Source organism: Clupea harengus, chromosome 20, assembly GCF_900700415.2.
Source record: "Clupea harengus chromosome 20, Ch_v2.0.2, whole genome shotgun sequence".
Lineage (NCBI taxonomy): Eukaryota > Metazoa > Chordata > Actinopteri > Clupeiformes > Clupeidae > Clupea > Clupea harengus.
Genome location: NC_045171.1, coordinates 24,811,694 through 24,834,936, shown reverse-complemented (window position 1 = coordinate 24,834,936; position 23,243 = coordinate 24,811,694). Strand labels below are relative to the sequence as shown.

Sequence of the window (23,243 nt, the reverse complement as noted above, 5' to 3'; positions counted from 1 at the left end):
CACTTTTGTGTATCTAATGCACAATGACAAATAAAGTCTATTCTATTCTATTCTATTCGATTCTATTCTATTCTCTAAATAAGACCCACAGTCATTCTGAAGCCATTCCTAAGACACTATGCAAGTGTCCTTTTTTTATTGCACATTTATGACTTATTTTACTTGTTTTATAGAATATTATTTCCCCATTAGGTTTGCATTCAAATAAATAAACAGGCACCAAGGCTCAAACTGTTAATGATGTCATAACACGTCATTGAATCGGTCACTTTAAAAGATAAACCAAAAACTGCGGGGTTTTCTGCAGTAGGCAACGTTCCAGATTTTTACTCTAACCTCATCAACCGATGTCATTAAATCGTTTGTCTCGTGCTTACATAGGGCGTGGACCCTGTGGTCTGAAGTTAGGAGAAAACAGAATGCAGTCACATGCAAGAGAACTTCGTGCACGTGCGCGGTGTCAAGCAAGAACAGCAGCAAAATGTCTCATCCTAAAATGTGAGCACAATCTAATGACGAAAAACGAATCGAATGTTGAGCTGTCAGAGCTCTCAGGAACATTGGATTTGTCCTCTGCCGTACACCAACAGCAACTTTCACGTTGGAGCCCTCTGCTGCTGTGTACCGCTTTGTCATTGCCAGATCTGTAACTATGGAGACGGTGCAAGCAACGCTACGGTTGGTTGAAGGCTCATGACGTCAGATGAATATGGGAATTCCGTAAGCAAAAGCCAATGTGAAACAGCTGAACTCGATAGATGTCAGGAAGGCTCTTGCGCAAGTTGCGACTTGACACAAAGTTTTTGAACCTTTACTTTTACGTTTTTTGAAGAGTTTTTAATTGTACTTTCCACAATTTGTCCGAAGCGGTGTTGTGTGTTTTCTGGAGTCTTCACGGAGGCAACAAGTGTCAGAAGACAACATGTTGACATGTGTAGAGAGGGATTTGAAGAACACATTTTAAATGAAGACCGCAATCCAAGCAAGCGCGCTTGTTTTCGTGTATTCACTATTTACAGGCGAAACAGTGAGGACCTTTCATTTTAGAGTGAATTTCATATGTAAGTACCCTATGTCTTGAACTGTTTTAGGATATAGATCTACATATGGCGAATATGGGAAACTGTAAATATGGGAAGAAGGCCACTGTTTTCGGGATATTTCTGTCATAGGTCTTGTGACATTACCTAGGGCTGCGGCAAACTGAATATTAATTTCTTTCCTAGAACGAAGTAACACCTCTTTGAATGTTGTGGGTTCATAATAGGAAGCTGTTACTGAGTAATAAGGGTTTTCTTTATGCTGCCACTGAAGTGTGTTGGCCTTATTGCAGGTGTATCCTTCACTTGTGTTGTTCTTTTAATGGCCAAGGGCAAGTTGACCAATGACTGCTTTAAAAAAGTGAAAAGGTTGGGGCCCACTGAAGGTGTTGTTTTTATTGAACAATGGATGGATTTCTTTCACTTTTTCAAAACAATTTCTCTGTAATTGTAACTAAATATGCATGTCAAAGTGTCATTGCTCACAAACGTCTCAGGAAAAACAAAAAATGGTAGTAGCATAGGATATTAACAGGTGCCTACTTTCGTGTCTGTAATGAACTCCCTTAGCTGATACAGATTCCTACTCCTTGCAGCCCTGCACTATGTAACAATAATAAAACACAGTTTATTGCTTAAACCGTTGGGCTATCTGAATTGTGCCTCTTGGTCTCAACCCCTGGGCAAATTCCTAGACTAATGTGTCTGAATGTACACAGCAACATGGTTGACCTTATCCTGGGGCTATGCTATGCCAAAGGGGATCAGTGACACTCTATAGGCGTACACCCGGCTCATGTGTCAGACCTCTCAGTGTCTCTGGGCTCTTGAAGCGGCCAGTGACCTTCTTTAAATAGACAAGAACTTGTACTCAGTACACATTTGTACTCAGGGCCTAGTTCAAGGGGTTTTACTCTTGAGGTACAGTATGTCTGTTATTTACTTGCATTTTTTACATTGTTGTTGTTGTTGTTGTTGGGGGGTTATTAGTGTGGTTCTTCATCAGTCCTATTTCTGTGGAGCTTGTTGACAGAGGAATTTGACTTTATCTTATGCGCCTACTGTGTTTGCCAGAGGGCAGCCATGCATCCTGATGTCCTGGAGGTTACCAGCTGGGTGGAGGGCATGTCCATGTCCTCCCCCCCAGCATTACCAGACCCGGAGGAGGAGGAGGAGGAGGAGGTCGAGGTGCCACCAGGCCTGAAACGGATGGGCAGATATCGCCACAGTATTCAGATGCTGAAGCCTTTCAGGATCACACACAAGTGAGTTCCCAGCGTTTAAGTTACCTGTAGGCCGTTCAGACATGCTCTGCCTTTTCTGCTGACTGTTATGCGTGAGAGTGTGTGTCTGCATGTTCTGTGTGTGTTAGGGGGGCAGGGGGGATAGAATGCAGAAGGATGGCATGATAAGGGCGGCCACTTATCCCCTAGCCACAGACATTGCCTGCTGACTGATAAATTGGCCCTGAACTTACTTTCTTTTTTTTTTTCGCCACTCGGCAAGATTTCTGTAAAGTACCTGCAAACTGCTGTTCAAACACCAGTGCATGATTCATCTTTCAGCAGGAGCCCAAGACAACTAAAGCCCCTCTCAGTCCTGCATGCTTTTCTCCTCCAGGCCAGAGTGTTCCCACCCTCACCTCCCCACCTAGCACTCAGGCTCAGACTGGTTCTTGACTCTCGCTGCTCCTCTCTCACAGGCATCAGCACCCTGTGGACAATGCTGGTCTATTTTCCTTCATGACCCTGCAGTGGCTCTCCCCGTTGGCGTGGAGGGCCTACAAAGCATCCAGTCTGAGCATGGAGGACGTGTGGGGCCTGTCCTGCCATGAAGCTTCTGAAGTCAACTGTCAAAGGTGAGACCCGATACACCAGCCTGCACACCGTAAACACACACACACACACACACACACACACACACACACACACACACACACACACACACACACACACACACACACACACACACACACACACACACACACACACTCACACACACACACACACACACACACACATAAACACCACCACCAATTGATAAGTTCACCCAGGTTGTTTCTCTCACTGACTCTTGAAATAGGGTTCAAAAGACAGGCCTTACCCTCATTTCTGACCCATCTTGTTGTCCTAGCTTGCCGTTTTAAGCGTAAGCAAACAGAGACTTTGAAACAGAAAGCATTGCCCCTGGCCAAGGTTGCCAGTGCAGTACTTGTGTGGGTAATCTGAGCGACCACACGTTTTGTTGTTCATGTGGGATTCCCCTGTGTCACGTTGGGACCTCGTGGATCCACCGCCTCCTGTTCTCGTTGCCCAGGCCAGAGCACTCTAACAGCAGGGTGTTATTAATAGCAGGGATTAGAGATTAGAGAGAGAAAGGTGACCAGGCACAGGCTCCTGTAGAGTAGTTATGTCATTAAGCTTCTTCCACACCCACGTTTGTACATCCAGTCCACAGAGCTGCCTCTATGACTGGAGTCGATTTAAAGAGATCCTGGTAGCTCCTGGCATCCAAACACAATTGAGGAACTTAATCTGTGATCCCGCTGTTTACCCTTGACAGGGCAGGTGAGGTTCCCATGAATGAATGCACAGGCTGTGCAACGGGAGACTGCAAGGAGCGAGCCTTTGCTGTGCCATCTTCTCACTTTCAAAAATATTTTTCTTCGCTCCAGGTGTTATTCCCATAATCAGTTTCTCATAACTAACTGTTTGTTTCACTCGGCCGTGGCTTATCAGACCCCCACCCCCCCACCCCCCCATGAAGAATGTTGCCTTATCTTTCTCCCTCTCATTTTCTTTCTCTCTCTGTCTCTCCTCCCCCCCCCCCCCCTCATCTCTCTCCACGAAAGAGCAGAGTGTTACTTTTCACTGCAGTGTGTCTGACCGTCTCTCACTCTCGAGTGGCTGGCTCCCTGCCAGAGTTGGCTGAGATATGTTAGGAAGGCATGTGTGTGTGTGTATGTTCGTGAGAAGCAGAAGTTTCTCTTTGAGTTCCAAGTTTCACTTGGAGTTTGTATGGCTAGAACAGTTATGTAACCCCACAGAACCTCCTAAACAAAGACTGTTGATGGGGACAGATACCCGAACGCCCATGTATGGCTGTGCAAGGACTGCCCCTGCTAAAAAGGCGGCAAGTCCTGCAATGCCAGATGGTTGAGCAAGAGGCTTTGAGGTATTTGAGTGCCATGAACTCCGCAAAGACAAAATAATTTACTGCACTTGATGAGAATATTTCAACAACTGATGTGTGAGAGATTACAACAGCTGATAACATGTTGTGTAAAGATTACAGCAACTGATTCATGTGAGAAAAGCATATTTTAAATACATTTTGTATATCATCTCTACCTTGTATCTTCTTTCTTTCGTTCTTTCATTCTTTCTTGTCTTCCTCACATCCTGCCTGTGTCTGGTGTGTTTCTCCTGAGCAGGCTGGAGACGCTGTGGCATGAGGAGCTGAACAGGCAGGGGAAAGAGGGTGCCTCTCTGGCGCGGGTCTTCTGGAGGTTCTGCCAGACACGCACGCTGGTCGCCATCTTCTCCCTCCTCATCACCATGGTGGCTGGGTTTGTCGGACCGGTAAGTACCTACATCCACACCCCCCCAAGATGGCCCCCGAGATTACCTTGCACAATCTGCTGACACAACACGTTCCTACTCCTGTGGACAACTTTTAGACCAAATCCTGATTTCATTCAATAGATTGTATTGTCTCATGCTGATTTTGAATTAATATTGGGATTTTAAAATGCAAGGCAGCGCATGGCTTTCGGTAATGAAAACAATTTTAAGCCACACGATTATGGTTTGTGCCAAACCCTGAGGGTTATTGTTCTTGCTTATTGCCATATTGGCTCTCTTTCATCCTGCAAAATAAGTATGAATCAGAATTAATGCCAGGAAGGGCTCCTGCAGATTTAATGAACTAATGGCTTTTTTTTTTTTTACTCAAGCTCATTTTCATTCAGCCTGGTAGAGTATTTTCACCTGATAGAGTTTTGGAGTGCTTCAGCCTTGCTCATTTATCTTCCCTTACATTCAAGGCCAAGCTTTGCATGGAGCCATACACGCTCGCAGCTTTCCGCTAATAGCATTAAGTGGATATAGCTCTTCCACAATAGCACACTTGTTTCACCGCACTGCCTGCCTCTGGGCCTCCTTGATTTAGTTTGTATCGATTGATGCTTATCTGTCCAAATCATCTTAGAGGAAAAGATGGCTTTGGAATCGATTTGATTTACAGGAGCCTCTGATTATTGTTGTTTATTTACTGGTCCAGTTTATTGTTGTTTATTTACTGGTCCAGTTGCTATCCAACGCCGGTCTTCTCTGTGCTTTCTCACAATCCCTCTGTTTGTTCTTCTTCCCTCTATGGCCCCATAACACGTTACTCATAACCACACGCTGAATAGAACATTTCAGATCACCCCCCTCTTAGTCATCTTGTCCCCTCTCACTCTCACTCTCACTCTCACTCTCACTCTCACGCTCACTCTCGCGCTCAAATGTTCTAGCTTTCAGCTCCATCTTTTTTTTTTCTCTTCTCACACCTCACCTCTACCATTTCTCTCCCCCATCCATCCCTCCTGCTCTCTCCCCACACCTCCTCTTCTCTTCCCTCCCTGCGTGGCGTTCCCAGGCGCTCCTGATCCGGGCCTTGCTGGAGTACTCCCAGAGCACGGAGAGCTGGCTGCTCTATGGCCTGGCCCTGGTGGCTGGGATCTTTGTGACGGAGCTCATTCGCTCCTGGTCGCTGGCGTTCATGTGGGCCGTCAACTACCGCACGGCCTCCCGTCTCCGGGGGGCAGCTCTCACCTTCGCCTTCACCAAGATCTTAAACCTGCGCAACACCAGAGACATGAGTGTTGGAGAGGTGAGACAGTAATGGGGTCTGGACACAGTGTGTCCTCATGTAGGGTCTCTCAGTCTGCTCACTGGGACTGATGTCCTAGCTAACAGTCCAATGGAAGTCAACAGCATCAATGAAATACACTGGCTTTGTTCTTTTGTGTGATTCTGCTCTCCCTCTAATGTCTTGTGCCCCTCAGCTGGTGAATATTTGCTCGAGTGACGGACAGCGCATTTACGAGGCTGTCTCAGTGGGCTGTCTGCTGGCAGGAGGGCCGCTCATTGGCATCCTGGGTCTGTCCTACTCCACCTACTTCTTGGGACCGACGGCACTTGTTGGGTCGGCTGTTTTCATCATCTTCTACCCAACTATGGTGGGTGTCTAGACCGCGGTGGTGCTGTTCCCACTCACTGCTCATGACTCATAGTTAACACATATTACGAGAAAGCCTTTATTTTGTGAAAGCATTCTTAAGTGAAATGTCATGGTAGTGGTCGTGGTTATATGAATCCCGTATTTGTTTTCTTCTGTGACTCAACCAGAACAAGCTGAGGAACTCCACTGTTGATGTATATTTATAGAAGAAGTATGCTCTTGTGTTCTGTAGATGCTTGCGTCTCGGCTGACTGCGTATTTCCGGAAAAGGTGTGTGGTGGTCACCGACCAACGCGTGCGCCTCATGAATGAGATTCTGGGCTGCATCAAGTTCATCAAGATGTACTGCTGGGAGTTGGCCTTCTCCAGTAACGTCCAGAGTGAGTAACTCCGCTCCTCTTTCTCACTACAGCAAGTAATGCCGCCGATTCAAACCACAGTCGGGTGGAACTCCTTTCCCGTCCTATGCCCAGGCAACGGGGAGCGGAACAGCTTGTCCTTGTTTTTTTTCATTTGACTGAGTAATCGCCTCCGCTGTCTCCTGGCTGACGTCTGAATGTCGGCACGTGTTCCCTCCTCTCCGGCCTTCCAGCGCCAAAGCCTCCCCTTAATCTCTTACTCACTCACGCACAAGGGTTAATTTTCCAAATGGCGTTTAAAGCTCTTTGATAGCGAATGCCCACGGAGGGCTGTTCCACTTAGTCAAGCATAAGATGAAAGAATTTCCTCGCGAGGTGAGCGCATATATTGTGGATAAGGATCATTTTACACCTCTAATCACAGCTCTAATTACCTATCGCAGAGATCCATGATCTGCCAGAGAGGGCATCGCCCCGTTATTTGAATGGAACATTTAGCAGGAGGGCGGGCTTGTGTCTTTCCCCAGTGCCAGCGTTCTTTCGCCCCAGTTTATTTTGGTGTTCAATTATGAAGAGGCTTCTGTCAGTGTATTAGCACGCATAAAACAGCTGCATTCTGCTGTGTAAATGTGTGTTCTGTTATGGGCAAGCACTGAAAGTTTGTTGGGAGTTTCCTTTTTAAAAATGTATGCACGTTTGAAAGCATGGACCTCCGGCTCCTTGATTTAGCCGCACTTACTTTAGCCGAAAAAGAAGCATATTGGCTGGGAGCGAATCGGTGTGCTCTCATGCAGTCAGAAGACACACACACAGGGGGCATGGAGAGGCCAGTGATGGGGTCCAGGACTGCTGCCAGCATTTTGCCATTTCTGTCAGCTTTCTACCATATATGGGCGCGAGGAACATGATCCCCAAACTATTTTGGTCCCCGGCTCTTCACTGGCTCCAGTGTTTATAGTGGGCTGAATGGGATGTAGGTGGATCTTCAGTGCAACCAAAACACTCTGTGCATGAATAACAGAATCATGATTTCTGTTTTTCTTTTCTCTTTCTCTCTGTGTTTCCCCCCATCGTTCCTGCTGCTCCAGAGGTGCGCTCAGAGGAGAGAAAGATCCTAGAGCGTGCTAACTACGTTCAGAGCCTGACCGTGGGAGTCGCTCCCATTGTTGTGGTGATAGCGAGTGTGTGTACATTCACCCTTCACATGGCGCTGGGATACGACCTCACAGCTGCACAGGTTGGTAAACAAGGCTCACTGTTATGGTGACAAGGGGTGTTTAACCGGGTTTTTCTAAAGTACACAGACACACACAGACACACACTTACAAACACACATATCCACCTTCTGTTATCATGTTATATTCATTCAGGCCAAGGACGGCAAACACTGGCCAATTCGATCCTCTGGGAACTGAGTTAGTAGGCTGAGCTAGAGAGGCCAGACTGTTGAGGCGTTATGTTGCATTCATGGCATGTGCACTTGAGCTCAGCAGCCTAAATTCAGACTGACGATCGATCACTGTCCTCCCTGTCGTTCACCTCTCCAGGCCTTCACCGTGGTGGCTGTCTTCAACTCAATGACGTTTGCCCTCAAAGTCACCCCACTGGCTGTCCGCTCGCTATCTGAGGGGTCAGTGGCAGCCAAGCGATTTCAGGTGAATTTGAATTTGAAGAAAACAGCTGACATTCTTTGACCAGATGTCTGTGGGAAATGCAGTATTTGTGAAAGAGGAATTGAAGGTCATAAAGCAGAAGTTCATTGTGATTGTGCACTGAGTACACTGAATTTAGTTATTGCAAATACCTCCTGGTTCAAATAATAATAAAAAACTTAGCAGAACCTGATGGATGGTAAGATAAACTGGGATAATTCCAATGATCTACACAGTAAAAAAGTCTTTAGACTCTAAAATGTATTTATTTATAGATTCTAGATAAGTGAGGTACACTGCAGAATATTCTCCACCTGTGTATTCCTCCATGTGATGCATGTGCCTGTCCCACTCCCTCCACCCACAGAGACTCTTCCTGATGGAGGAGAGGGAGCTGGTGTCGTTGAAGGTGGAGGACCCCAAGAACGCGGTGGAGTTCCGGGATGCCACCCTGGCATGGGAGAAAGCCCGCCAGCTCTCTGCCACGGCCAGTGGACACGTCACCCAGAAGCCACGGCTCCGAGGCAGCGGCATCAGGCGGTTACTACGGCGGGAGAAGCTGAGCCTTTTCATTGGCAAGGATGGGGGCAAGAGCACGGGAGGCGGTGGTGGTGGTGGTGGTGACGGCGAGAGCCCCAACGAGGACCACCTCCTCAGCCACATGGAGCAGGAGAGCCCCCAGAGCACCATCTCCTCCACCCAGAGCATGCGCCCGCCGCTGCTCAAGACCCTGCACCGCATCGATCTGCGGGTCAAGAAGGTTTGTGGCCTCCGTGACTTCTCACCCTGATGCCTTCCATCTCTCTCAGGTCCAGGGGCTGAGCTTCAATGAGACAGTTGAAACCATAGAAACAGTAGACTAGACACTCCGAATACATGATGTAAACAGAACCCTGAATATACGTAAACACAGAATAGATGTCAATTAACCAATCATGGTGTCAGTCAGACACCTTTTGTGCGATTTGGATCATTCTAGAACCGTTCTTTTTTTTTTTTTTTGACCAACAGGGCTCACTGGTTGGGATCTGTGGAGGTGTAGGGAGTGGGAAAAGCTCGCTCCTGTCTGCTCTCCTGGGTCAGGTGAGAGGCTCCAACCAGTCACAGATCACAGAGACACACACATCATTCATGTGATTCTATTCATTCAGTAGGTAATCTGTAGTGTGTACTGTGCTGGAAGCATTGCTGCAACGCGGAAGCATGTATTTCTCAAGGGTCAGAGCAGTTATGTTAACCACCACACCTCTTTCTCTCTCTCTCTCTCTCTCCATCTCTCTCTCTCTCTCTCCCCCTCTCCCTCTCTCTCTCTCCATCTCTCTCTCTCTCTCTCCCCCTCTCCCTCTCTCTCTCTCTCTCTCTCTCTCCATCTCTCTCTCTCTCTCCCCCTCTCCCTCTCTCTCTCTCCATCTCTCTCTCTCTCTCTCCCCCTCTCCCTCTCTCTCTCTCGCTCTCTCTCTCTCTCTCTGTTAGATGACCCTGCTGGAAGGCTCAGTGGCGGTCAGTGGGGGCTTTGCCTATGTCGCCCAGCAAGCCTGGATCCTTAATGACTCCTTGAGGGAGAACATTTTATTTGGGAATGAATACAACGAAGAAAAGTAAGTCAATAATGGCAGACGCTAAGGTGTGAATAAGAGTAAGTCCCATGTGTATCAAAAGAGGACAAAGTGTTGTGTCTGTTCCCTCCTATCAGATACAATGCTGCTCTGAAGGCCTGCTGTCTAACCCAGGATCTCTCTGAGCTCCCCTATGGGGACATGACTGAGGTAAGGAAAGAATAGCCAGTCACCATCACCATAATTATTCCCTCGCTCTAAATTACTGAAACATCGAGAACAAGTGCATACCAAATCTGGTGGAAACTCGCTTTCGACGGCCTACGCTCCACTATGGAGTGACACACACACACACATACACTCGCTTTCGACGGCCTACGCTCCACTATGGAGTGACACACACACACACACACACACACACACACACACGCTATCGACGGCCTACGCTCCACTATGGAGTGACACACACACACACACACACACACACACACGCTATCGACGGCCTACGCTCCACTATGGAGTGACACACACACACACACACACACACACACACACACGCTATCGACGGCCTACGCTCCACTATGGAGTGAGAAGGCCAACAACAACAACAACAACAACAAATGTGTTTGGCTGTAAAATGGCGAGTTCTATCTGTGGTTAAAATGTGCCCATCTGTAACTTGTCTGTGGCCCCCACTGTAAGTCCATGGTCAGATTCACATTGTAACTCAGCTCAGGTTCAAGTTTAGTAATAACTCAATTTAGTCCCCTAATTCATTTTGTCAAGTCACCATGTGAGCCTAACGAGCAGAAATGAACCAAAACTCATTTTCCAGTGCACAACATCCAGTGATGCTGTTCTCTGGGTGGCCTAATGGAAAACTCAATACCTTCTTAAACACAAACATGTAATGGCATAGTGCTAACCACTGTGATTAATGTATGTATTACTCCTACCCATGGAGTTCATTAGCTCTGCTCATGTGACTTTCTTTCTCTGGTGGGAGGCCCCTTAAAGCGCACGGTCTGGCTGAATGATCCAGTTTGATTTGATTTCTTGTCCATTTTTTCGCTGAAGATTGGGGAGCGTGGCGCCAACTTGAGTGGCGGGCAGCGGCAGCGGGTGAGCCTGGCCCGCGCCTTCTACAGCGGGCGCCCCATCCTGCTCCTGGACGACCCGCTGAGCGCGCTGGACGCCCGCGTTGGCTCCTACCTCTTCCACAACACCATCCGCGGGGCCGCCAGGGAGAAGACCATCCTCTTCATCACCCACCAGCTGCAGGTGCGCACACACACAACTATAATCATGATGAATGGAGCTCTTTTTTTGTTTTGTTTTGTTTTTGTCATTGGAAAGCTACATCGCAGTCATTCGATTTATTGAGCTTGTGGATAGAGGAGTGCAGCAGAGGGTTTTTGGTACAAAACAGCTGAAATGATTGGTGTGGGGTGACATTGTTTTGGCAGTACCTGGCGGAGTGCGATGATGTGATCCTCATGAAGGATGGGCAAATAGCGGAGCATGGCACCCATGCCCAGCTGATGGCCAGGGAGCGAGACTACGCTAGCCTTTTCAACAGCGTCCAGCAGGAGGTAATGGGGGCCTTTCTACAGGGAAAACATGCTCTCTCGCTCTCTCTATCTCATATATACTGTATAAAATATATATATATATATACATCACACACACACTCACATCATAGAAACACATACTCAGACACATAAAATAGACCACTGTACTTGTCTGAATGATTCATTAGCAGAGAGGGGTCTCTGTGAAAGGTTAATTTGTACGGTCATATTAATTATTAATGCAGCCAGTGATTTAGAGTCTCTGCTCTCTCAAAGACCCGCGTCAGTGGATATTATTGACACAACGTGATGGTTATTGGTTCCTGCTGACATGGCAATGTGATGGTTATTGTTCCTGCTGACATGGCAACGTGATGGTTATGGTTCCTGCTGACATGGCTTGTGCTGACCTTCCCTGGTGGCCTCTCTGACTCCACAGAACCTGGTGCGCAAGAACCTTCAGAACAAGCAGAGCGGCAAGAGTGAGACGACCCCGACATCCTCACAAGCTGTAAAGGCTGCCAAACCTCCCAGCAAACCAAAAACAGGAGGTGAGGGGTCAAACCTCCATACATCATTTTGTTCTGTGGCCTATGGACTGCATTTATATAGCACTATATCTACTCAGAGAGCACTCGAAGCGCTTTACACATTAATGCCTTAGACATCTACCCATTCACACACCGATGGCGGAGGCTACTATCTAAGTTGCCAACCTGCTCATCGGGAGCGGGTAAGGGTTCAGTGTCTTGCTCAAGGACACTTCGACACTTGGTGAGGAGGAGTCGGGATCGAACTAGCAACCTTCCGATTACTAAACGATTCCTCTACCTCCTGAACCACTGTCGTCAGAACACATTTCTCATGAAGCTCTCTCTCTCTCTCTTCTGTCTTTCCCACCCTATTCCCATTCTGTATCATTCTACTTCTCTCTCTCCGTCCTGTCACCCCTTCCTCTTCATCTTCCTCTCTGCCATTGACATCTCATTTAACTGGCGCCTTGAAGACCAGCTCATGCAGGCTGAGGAGAAGGGCTCCGGCGCGGTGTCCTGGTCTGTGTACGCGGCCTACATCAACGCAGCAGGAGGGCCCCTGGCCTTCTTCCTCAACCTCCTCCTCTTCATCGGCACCACCGGCAGCATCGCCTTCAGTAACTGGTGGTTGAGCCACTGGATCAGGCAGGGCAGTGGGGTAAGCTATCCGTCAGGGTACCCCCACTAACACTGAGCCTTACACAACTAGCCTGCAAAGCGTGCATCCGCAAATTGTTATTCTGCGACTGTCAGTCTCAGTAAATGTAATTTGAAAAACCCAAGCAATTCTGCCATAATGTAAACTGAGATTGAGAAGAGTGAAAGTCAGTGAGGGAGGGAGGGGGAAACAGATGTGATGCAAACCTGTTGTGCACTGAGCCCCAATTCAGTGCAGCAGCAATGTCTCCGCTGTCGCTCGCGGGTCTAATCTTTCCTCTTTGTTGAGATGAACTCTCAATTCCCTCATGGTTAGTCTGTTGATACAGGTGTCTTCTATTGTCTTTGCTGACAGGAGGCAATCGAATTTATGGGAAATGAAACCATGGCCAGCGCCAGCATGAGACTCAACCCTCACATTCAGTACTACTCCAGGATCTATGTGCTGTCCATGGGAGTCGCTGTCATTCTGAAGACCCTGAGAGGGCTGGCGTTTGTCAAGGTAATCAGCCTCCTGAACTGGTCATGACTGTTGCACTCTCCCTCTGTTTGTGTAGGTTTATCATTTTTTTTAAACTGTGCACATGTGTATTTGAAAACTATTGAAGTTCAGCTTAGAATGGGATGAATGTCTGAAGCATACAGTTCACAGTACTGACTAAGATCCTTGTAACCGTAGGGAAGGTGTTTCTCCTAATCCATACTGGGTGGAGTTTGCTCAACTCTCCTTCCTGTATGGCACAATAAATGTCCCCCTTACAGGAAGGGCCTCGATGGGGAAATGGACATAATCTCCTCGTCTCAACGTACCAATACTGTTCTGCCTCCGCGGCTCCTTCTAATTGGCTATCCTTTCAGCGTGCCTTCTCTCTTTGGATCCTCAGTGCTGTAATTGAAAGTGCCTGTGGGCTAAATCCATTTATCTGGCCGGTGCTGTGACACATGGCTTAGGACTCCTCAATGCGTGTCCCTTTGGGTGTGTGTCCCCTCCTCTCCATTAAGTAGGCCTGACTGAGTCGTAAAGGGGTTAGGTCCCTCCGTAATTGTGTGCCACTTGTATTCGCTCATTTTTCAGCGATGGCTAATCTTTTTCTTTTCTTCGCTTTCTTTTCTTCTCTTACCCGGAGGTGAGATTAAAAAGTTGAGGGAGGGAGGCGTTCAATATTCATTAGCGAAATTAATTTGTCCTTGTGCCTTAAGCCGTTTTGTCCAAATGTGATATGGCTTTTCATCGTGGGCCTGTGCGCCGGGTCGCTGCGGCCCATTCTGTGGGCTCAGTGCGAGATCATCACCCATGCGTGAGAATTTTAGGACATGGCTGTCAATCACTAAATGAATATGCTCACATTTCACAACAGATCGAGATAGTCACAGACAACAGGTTGCTTCCCAGCGCTGACAATGTGGCACATGTGCGATAGAGTGTGTGTACATAGCTGTGCGCTCCTATTGCCATGGAGGCCTGTGTTTGCATTGCATGGACACTTGTGTTTGCTTTATGACTTTTGCTAAGAAGCAGGGCAGCGTGTTCCCAGAATAGCTTAACCAGCATTTTTTTCCCGCCCTGCCATAGCCCAATGTGTCATGTTCAGCTATTTGTTTATTTCATATTTATTACCGCTAATCTGTTTACCTGTGCCGTTTCCCCGTTGCATCTATTTGTTTTCTCTCCCAGTGCACCGTTAAGGCCGCCTCAACGCTCCATGACAAGCTGTTCCAGAGGCTGTTGCTCAGTCCCATGCGCTTCTTCGAGACCACGCCCCTGGGCCGGATCCTCAACCGCTTCTCACGGGACATGGACGAAGGTAGGGCCTCTTTTCCCATTAACTCCTAGAACCTAGAACACCAAACGCAGACGCTGACCGTCGGAGATGGAAAACATGTCACGGTTCATTCCCCCAGGGAACCTCTAGACAGGAAAGTGTGAAGTGGAAAGGCAGTCAGGTATAAACTTGGGAGTGGTTCGACTTGATTTGGTTCCTGGTCTTAGGGGAACCTGTGGCAACATCACAACTGTAACAGGATGTAATCAGTGTGATGTAATCAGGATAAGGGAAAATAGGATCGAGGTGGCCTCATCTAACCGTGGGTGTCTGCCTTTGTCTGCCTCCCTTCAGTGGATGTCCGGCTGACCATGCAAGCAGAGATGGTGCTCCAGAACCTGTCCATGGTACTGTTCTGCATGGGCGTTGTCAGCATGGTGTTCCCCTGGTTCCTGTTATCCATCCTGCCTCTCGGTGCCTTCCTCTTCGTCATCAACCTCATCTCTAGGTGAGAACCGTCTCTCATGGTTCATCTTAAAATTTGAATTCTAATTAAAAAAACTTTGGATACATAAACAGCTTACTAAGGTGAGGTAAGATGTACTGTCATTTGACTACTGTGCCGACTCGAAAGCAGCTAAGTGATGACTTTGTCCATGATGATGAACATGAATGGAACCGAGTATGCGTCTCTTCTAATCTTGCTAGACAGACTGAAAGGCTCGCTTTGTTGTTTTCTCAGGAAATTCAGAGACTATTATGGTGTCTAAGAAGTAGAGCTAAATGAATTCAGGATCTCTTTTTTGATGTGACGGACATAATCTCTACCTTGAGCTCATGGAAACCACACTGGATGGCAACAATGTCTGTGATTCATACAGACAAATTCATCTTTTTTCTTATCAGTGAGGTTTTTAGGTTTTTTTTTTAATTGAATTCAGCTTCAATGAAGGTATTGAGGCTTGTGAATAATGCACATGTTTTTTCTTTGTGTGGCTGCCCACTTCACTGAGCATGGTGTCACCTGTGCTCCCACTCCCATCACCTTCTTCTTTATGAGAGGAGGGATGATTCATACTGGACTTGGCGTTCTTGTGCCCCCGTCCATTTGAAGTCTTGTACCTAAAAGTAGAAATCACCCCACCTTTTGTCAATAAAATGCTGTGTCTCTCACAATCGTTGGAGCTCCAGAGTCTGGTACCCTGCCGGCTTAGCACTGAGGTGTGATGGGGGGGGCCCACAAAGGCCCTCATAAATCAGCCACGGCTCCAGTTATGGCTCCAGGAATGGCTCTGCCTGGATGTGTGGGTCCGTGGCACCGCGCCACACCATCCCTTTGGTGCACTCAGCTCCTGGGAGCCGGGAGGCTGTCAGTTTGACAGCCGCGAGGTGTACGCAGGAGTAATCTGCTTAAAAAACGGATAATGTGTTTTTATGCCACAGCACTGTAGATTATTTGTCAGTTTTTTTCTAACATTGGTTTGATGAGCATGTGAGTATTTTTCGCCGTAATTAGTGAACCAAATCATGTTGTCTTTTCAGGGTGCTGATTCGTGAACTGAAGCGTCTGGAAAACATCACGCTATCCCCGTTCACCTCCCATCTGACCAGCAGCTTGCAGGGTCTCTCCACCATTCACGCCTTTGGCAGAGGTGGTGACTTCCTGCAGAGGTGAGAACACACATATTAAGAGAAGAGGCTATTCGTTATCACACCACCACCACCACCTCGATGACTGGGGTGCTAAATATAGAAACAACACCAAAGATAATCCAACACCTATAGCATATCCACCAGATGCTAGCACCCTTTCAAAAGATGACTTAGTTAGTCACTGAACATTGATTATGCCTTTGTGATCTCTGTTTTTGTCACTTGTGTATATTAAGGCCGTCATCACATCTTCCTGGGTGACAAAAAAAGCTTAATATCAAAGCTTTATTAAATAGCTGCCAACCATACACATGGACCCGTGTAATAATGTCTACAAACTGTAAGATGCCTAAGCTAACCTAAGCTACAGTGAGCTAACTCTAATCAAAACCTCAACCTAATGATCACCTCAAACTTATCTCAACCCTTTCTTCAAGCTTGACTAGCACCATAAATTACCCAAAACAAGGTGGTGTGTTGATAAAAAAAGTGAAGTGAACCCGTGTTTGATTGTGCCCTCTCCCTTTGATTGTGCCCTTGGCCTGACTGACTCCTCTGCCCTGCAGGTATCAGGCCTTGCTGGATGCCAACCAGGCCCCCCACTTCCTCTTCAGCTGTGCCATGCGCTGGCTGGCCGTCCGCCTGGACATCATCAGCATCTTCCTCATCACCTTCACGGCGATGCTCATCGTCTTCATGCACCACCAGATCCCCCCGGCCAACGCCGGCCTTGCCATATCCTACGCCGTGCAGGTACTTGGACGACCATAATTGAGCCCCTGGTCTAACTGTGTGTCATACATGATCTTCACGGTCTAATTGTCTTATCTATACATGGATGCAACCTCTACCTGTTATCAGGAACATTCTTTACATTTCTTAAAATGTATCAGATAAGGTGATATACTTATAAGCAGAAGTAGCTGATTGTGCAACGCTCTTTGATCAACCAACCTTGCTTTTCACTTCTCTTTCACCCAGCTCACTGGACTGTTTCAATTCACAGTCAGGCTCCTGGCTGAAACGGAGGCCAGATTTACGTCAGTGGAACGAATCAATCATTACATAAAGGTAAGGTAGGCCAGGATGACAGCAGGCCCTCTTCGTGTGTTAGGAGGAACGAATGTGGCGGAGGGGGAGGGGGAGGGGGTGGCGGTAGCGGTGGGGTTGGGGGTGACAGGGACAGAGCTCACGCTATTCAATTGACACGGTGCACGCAGGGTATCAAAACACGGCGCGGCATGGGCCGAAGGGCACAGCGGTGTGCTGGCAGGCGGGATACGTCAGGCGTGACAATCTCTCCGACGGGGAGCAGTGGGAAACATATGGAGCCCAGCGGGCAGCCGCGACTCACGGCGCAAGGCCGTCCATAAGAAGCAGAATCAGAGCGAAACACGGGGGGAAGAAGTGACTAGGCTGTCTTTGAGCCCACGAGATTCATTTTCTTACTCTTACCTTGATTTGAATAGAAAACAAAGCATGGCAGAAATGAGCTCTGATGAGGAGGCTGAATGGCTGGGCTGGGCAGGGCAGAGGGCTGAGGATGGCTGCACAGTTAATCATATATTTGTCATGATTACGATACGATGATGCTGACTGTGATGATCTGCTATGATAGGCTAATTGCAAAGAATCTCAATTACAGGAATCCATGCTGTTCTCTCAATCAAGCCAAACCGTGTTACTAATGGCCCGGAACAGGAAATCAATCATAGGAAGGACTGTAGAATAGATGAATGCACTAGTGCCTCACTGGCATCTGTGCCGTTTGACCGCACATGGTGTCCCGCTGTAACAGGCCATAGTGTCCCCCCAGTCCGGACTATACCTGGGGTTAAAGGGGCCTAGGCTAGATTATACCCCAGGTATATTATGGCCTAGGCCAATTCATACCCCCTCAGGCCAGATTATACCCCCATGATATCAGTAGTGTTGAGTGATATACACAAGAATTACTTTAATTTTTCAACATTTTATTGGGGGTTCAGGTAAGTTAAGTGAGAAAGCTAACTGACTTAAATCTTAAAACTCTAAAACATAGACTTTTATTACTTCAACCATAAAAAATATTAGACTTCCACAAATATCAAAGATTACTACGTCCTGAAACCTTCAACTTCTAAGACTAGCAAGTCCTCGCTACAATATAAATGTTCAAAGTCAAACACTGATAACAACATCAAAACATCCACAAAGATCAAAGATTACTACACTTCACATAACGACATCACATAAAATAATTATTGACAGTTACTAGATAATTTACCGTACCATAAATTACAGGGTTGTGCGCTTTCAGGTGCCTCTTGAGGTTTGTTCTTCCCACCTATTTTGAAGCCACACGGTTTCTCTCCCGTTATTGCAGTGCATTGTGTTTAATTTTCTGTCAAGTTATAATAAAAGAGTGTCCAGATATCTATTCTTTTTCTTCCAGTACCAGAGTCCAGAGTGCTTGAACTTCGGCCTCATCTAACGTTTGTTAGGAGGTCTCTTGCATGTCTGGGCATTACAGGGAGTGGAGGAGGGATACAGAACCGGGCAACATTCAACCAATGATATTAACAATTTACTGCACTAGGTGCATGCAAGTTTAGAAAAAATAACTAATTAAATGTTGTATAATCCGTTCGACCCACACTCAACCCATACCCATCAATGCGCTAGCATGTTCTGACAACACCCCTACCTCTTTAGATTTTTGGCAAATGTTCCCCTTATGTTAAATATATTTTTTAATGTCAAAATATTGGTTGGAGAAATAGAAGGGGCGCAAAAAACTCTGCTGGGCAAAAATATTGTGTATTTTACACCCTTGGGTATAGTTTGGCCTAGGACAGTCTATCCCCTGGGGTATACTCTGGCCTGGGCCAAAGTATACCCAGGTTTAATCTGGCCTGTAACACCGCTACTGAGCACATTCTCAGGTGTCTGACCCCCTGTGATCTTTTCTCTTTTACGGCCTAAAAGAAGTTTGGGAAGTTGTGCCTGACGTAAAATAAGTAACAAGATTAGGTAATACAGAACAAGTAACATCAGTCGCATGAAGAAGATGCGTATGTACCGAAATGAAGACCATGAAAGGTCAAGCACATTTGACTTTGATTCAAATAATACTGACGCTAACGCAAACGCAAACGCTATGAAATGAGTTGCACACCAAATTATAACACAACAAACTTGTTCATCCAACTAACAGTCGACGTAAATTATCAAACACTTATGCTGATTTATTTATACGTAAAACGAGAAACAAATAATTTCAGAATAGTTTGTCAGCTGTATTAGTTTCGGCACCACATTCGGAATACCGTTATTGCAATAGGGAACAAACAATTAAATAGATATTTATTTTTAATTGAAGTAATTAGAATTGCTAATTATAATAACGGTGTCCGATAATGGCCAATAATTGCTGACATAATTGCCAGCTGTGATGTCTGTGGTGATTAAGAACTTCCATTCTCTACAACCTGATGTTTTGTTCATTTCTGACTCTCCCTCTTTCTCTTTCTCTCTCTCTCTCTCTCTCTCTCCTGTCCTTCTGCCTCCCCCTCTCCCCCTCAGAACCTGGAGTCTGAAGCTCCCCGTCAGATTTCACCCGCAACCCCGTCAGTTTCACCCACCCCAGTTTCCAGCTGGCCTCAGGAAGGAGACATCCATTTCCATGAAGTGGAGATGCGTTACCGTGGTGACCTGCCACTGGTCCTAAAGAAACTCTCTTTCAGAATCATGCCGGAAGAAACAGTGGGAATAGTCGGCCGAACTGGCTCAGGCATGATGGCTTTTCAGATTTATTTATTTAGTTGTTTGTTTGTTTCTATATATTGCACATCTATCTATTATTATACTTTCCTGTGGTCACCTTAGGGTGCCTCAGATGAAAAAAAACTGACAGATAAAAACAGCTCGGTGGTAAATCACTTACATGGCCCATCTTTTTGCCCCTCTGTAGGGAAGTCTTCCCTGGGCGTCGCCCTGTTTAGGCTGGTGGAGCTGAGCGGCGGCTCCATCTCCATTGACGGCGTCAACATCGCTCACATCGGCCTGGAAGGACCTGAGAAGCAAGCTGTCAGTCATCCCCCAAGAGCCTGTGCTTTTCATCGGCACTGTCAGGTATGCTGTGCGTCACTCGGTTTCAGCGCCCCGGCTTTATGATTAAGGGCTGTCCAACAACCAGCTGACTGTTGATCTCCCCCTCTGCTGACAGGACCAACTTAGACCCATGGGGGCAGTACACAGACCAGCAGGTCTGGGAGGCGCTGGAGAAGACTCACGTGAAGGACATGGTAAACATGGATATTAATGTCAAGCCAACAGGCATTTAATCAAATCACTCACACAAAACTTTCTCTGGAAAGGCCTGTTAAGACATTCCGTATGTAAGGGGTGTTGTGCAATACAAGAAGTGCACTTGGCCAGATATCTCCAAATTGTCTGTGCTCTTCCTCCATGCTCTCTGTGTGTAGGTAAGCCAGTTGCCTCTCTCCCTGCACTCGGAGGTGACGGAGAACGGGGAGAACTTTTCAGTGGGGGAGCGGCAGTTGCTGTGTGTGGCCAGAGCACTTCTAAGACACAGCAAGGTATGGTGCCACCTGCATCTCTTCTTTTCCACCATCTGCCTTTTACCATGCCTCTTGATGTGCCTCTTGTTAAAACAATATCCAGTCATTTTCTGGATTTTCACACATAGTTTTGCCATTTGATGATTTGTGTATTCATGTATTCAGTCATCACAGATGTAGAAGAGATTCCAGCTATTGTAGTAAGAGATTCCAGATTAATCTGATTAAGAGCTCCCCAACTTTCCACTGCCAATTTTGTTAATTACAATTCTATGCTTACTTAAATGGCAGAATGTTGAAATAGTAATTGTTCGTTGTGCCTTGAATGTCAGTGTTCTGCCCATGTCTGAGTCGAACAGTGGCTGTGATGCTGCATTGCAACATAAACAAAATGGCTAAACATTGCCACCACATGGCTACAAATAAAGCCTCTTTAGGCAACCAGAATACATGGCTATAATATGCCTGGAAGACATGGTCCATGTTTAGAAATAGCCAAAATATCAACTTACTGTAAAAAACCCTTTTCTATTCATATTATCTCAATAGATGCCTTGATCAGGTATCTATGCCACTTACTGAAGCCAGCCATGCCTTGTTGTCGTGCTCTCCCCGGAGAAGCACGTGATGCTTTAAGTGACTTTTGAAAGTGGATACTCTTTCAGATCCTGCTGCTGGACGAGGCCACGGCAGCCATTGACACAGAGACGGACCGTCTGCTTCAAGAGACCATCCGTCACTCGTTCAAGGGCTGCACCACTCTGGTCATAGCCCACCGCCTGAACACGGTGCTGGGCTGCAATAGAATCATGGTGCTAGATCAGGGACAGGTGAGTTTGTTACCATGCACTATTTGAAAGCATTTCTCACTCTGCTCTCTGGTTCCAAATTAGGTTTTAAACCTCTCCTGATCTGTTTTATGTTCTTTTTTTCTCCTTTTTCCCCTGGGGCAGATTCTAGAGTTCGATACCCCCTCTAACTTACTTGCCAATGAGAACTCTCGGCTGCGTGCTATGATTGAGGCCGAGGATGGGAAGCTGAGTCACTCTGAAGATAACTGAAAGGCCACAGAGGACCCCTTCTTCAACACCACCCCTCCTCCCAACACACACACACACACACTCACACACTCTCTCACACACACACACACACAAACAAAGACAGAAAGAGAGTGAGTCAGTCCTCTCAGCCCCATATTTGATCCAGCTTTAATCCTCTTACAAAGTCATATTTATATATCTGTATCTGTTTCACTTAGCTGCTCGCAATCAAGACACTGCACAAGTGTTGTGTCGCACTTCTGCGTTCCATAAGATGACCAAAAAGTGTGCAATATGTTCAGTGTTCTGTTCTGCTGTTCAAAGTGCTCAGGAGATGGTGATGGTTTTTTTAAAAACACCTAGTGGCCTGGTGTTTTGTGGGCTGGTTGGGACACCTTCCTCTAAAGACAGTGATGATGTTTAGAGCCCATTGTGTGCAATTGATGATCAAACTTAGAATTCACTGAGGATTTCTTTGAACTGGTTGACTGATTTTGCACGATTGTTTTTTTGTTTTGTCATCATTTACGACAAGCTGAACAGTGGGCGTTATGTTGCACAGACGTCCTCAGAATCAGCCAAAGACCGAAGAAGTTCTTTGTAAACATCCCCCCAAAATAATCATTCCATTTTCTTCCATGAAGCTCTATTATAACCAATGTAAACAGTTCATACAAATGGCCAGGTATCATTTTTTTTTGAAGGTGTTGTTAAATTTATGGCAAGGTACATAGCATTGTTAGCTGTGTGCTACAACGGTTTTAAAATGTCAAAAAGTCAAAATAATCTGTAATATAATTTAAAGTACTTTCTGGGTGATGGATTATTTTGATTTAGAAGCTCTTATAGGAGAATGACCAGTACTTTTGTATCTGCTTGCAAATGTTTGGAATTTCTTTCTCTATTTTTGGTACTTTGGTTTTTATTATTATTCCACAGATTGTATTGTATCTGCACGCTGAGCAGTTATATCCATACTTTAGGGTCTTTAACAGGATCAACAAGGCCTTGAGCAGAACTGATGCTTTTTAATGTTTCCTATTTCAGGTTTTCAAGTTTGTCTTGCTTCAGAGGAATTTTATGAAAATCCCTGCTTTTACATGTGCTTCAGTCATGGAGTTTCTATGTAATGTAGCCATTATTCTCTGAAATACCTCTTGAGGGGTAGGGATTGCACAATGCATTGAAAAAACCCCTCTAGTCTAAACAGCACACTTGAAGTCAGTTTTGTCTTGGTACGGATTTAAAATGTTTTTATTGCAGCAATATCGGTCTGTTAAAATGGTATTTCTGAAATTTGCTGCACATTTGATACGTGTTTTGTAGTTTACCATGTTGCTGTTACTGCAGTAGCTATTGGACAACAGCGTGGGCTGTATGTCTTTGCTAAAATGCAAGTGATTACACTGAAAAACCTGTTAGCCAGCAATGTTGTTATTGCTTGGACCATAATGCCTTGTTAATGACCTGAGATTGTGATTTTTCAATTGTTTCTGAAATTGTGTTATGTTATCACTTATAAGGATGCTTCCTCAATAAAAAAATATTTTCTATTAAATCAAACTCACTTTTGTTTAATTTCTCCAAACTTTGATGGAAAGAACTTTGAAAGGCTTTTTTCACACTAACTT

The 23,243-nt window shown here is 46.2% G+C and overlaps 1 protein-coding gene across 1 annotated transcript; it reads left to right on the top strand.

The window, feature by feature from the left end:
* Positions 1–1,067: 1,067 nt before the first annotated feature.
* wu:fb13g09 (multidrug resistance-associated protein 5) lies at positions 1,068–23,170 on the top strand. The gene is given in 30 exon segments (XM_031587611.2): positions 1,068–1,961; positions 2,115–2,305; positions 2,743–2,898; positions 4,474–4,621; positions 5,682–5,915; positions 6,091–6,264; positions 6,499–6,646; positions 7,714–7,862; positions 8,173–8,280; positions 8,645–9,037; positions 9,289–9,360; positions 9,751–9,875; positions 9,971–10,043; positions 10,911–11,114; positions 11,300–11,425; positions 11,844–11,955; positions 12,411–12,595; positions 12,950–13,096; positions 14,270–14,399; positions 14,712–14,865; positions 15,900–16,028; positions 16,577–16,763; positions 16,992–17,081; positions 19,575–19,782; positions 19,963–20,057; positions 20,059–20,123; positions 20,218–20,296; positions 20,477–20,590; positions 21,238–21,402; positions 21,526–23,170. Coding segments are annotated over 29 exon segments (4,260 nt in total). The 5' UTR covers positions 1,068–1,961; positions 2,115–2,123; the 3' UTR covers positions 21,634–23,170.
* Positions 23,171–23,243: the final 73 nt, after the last annotated feature.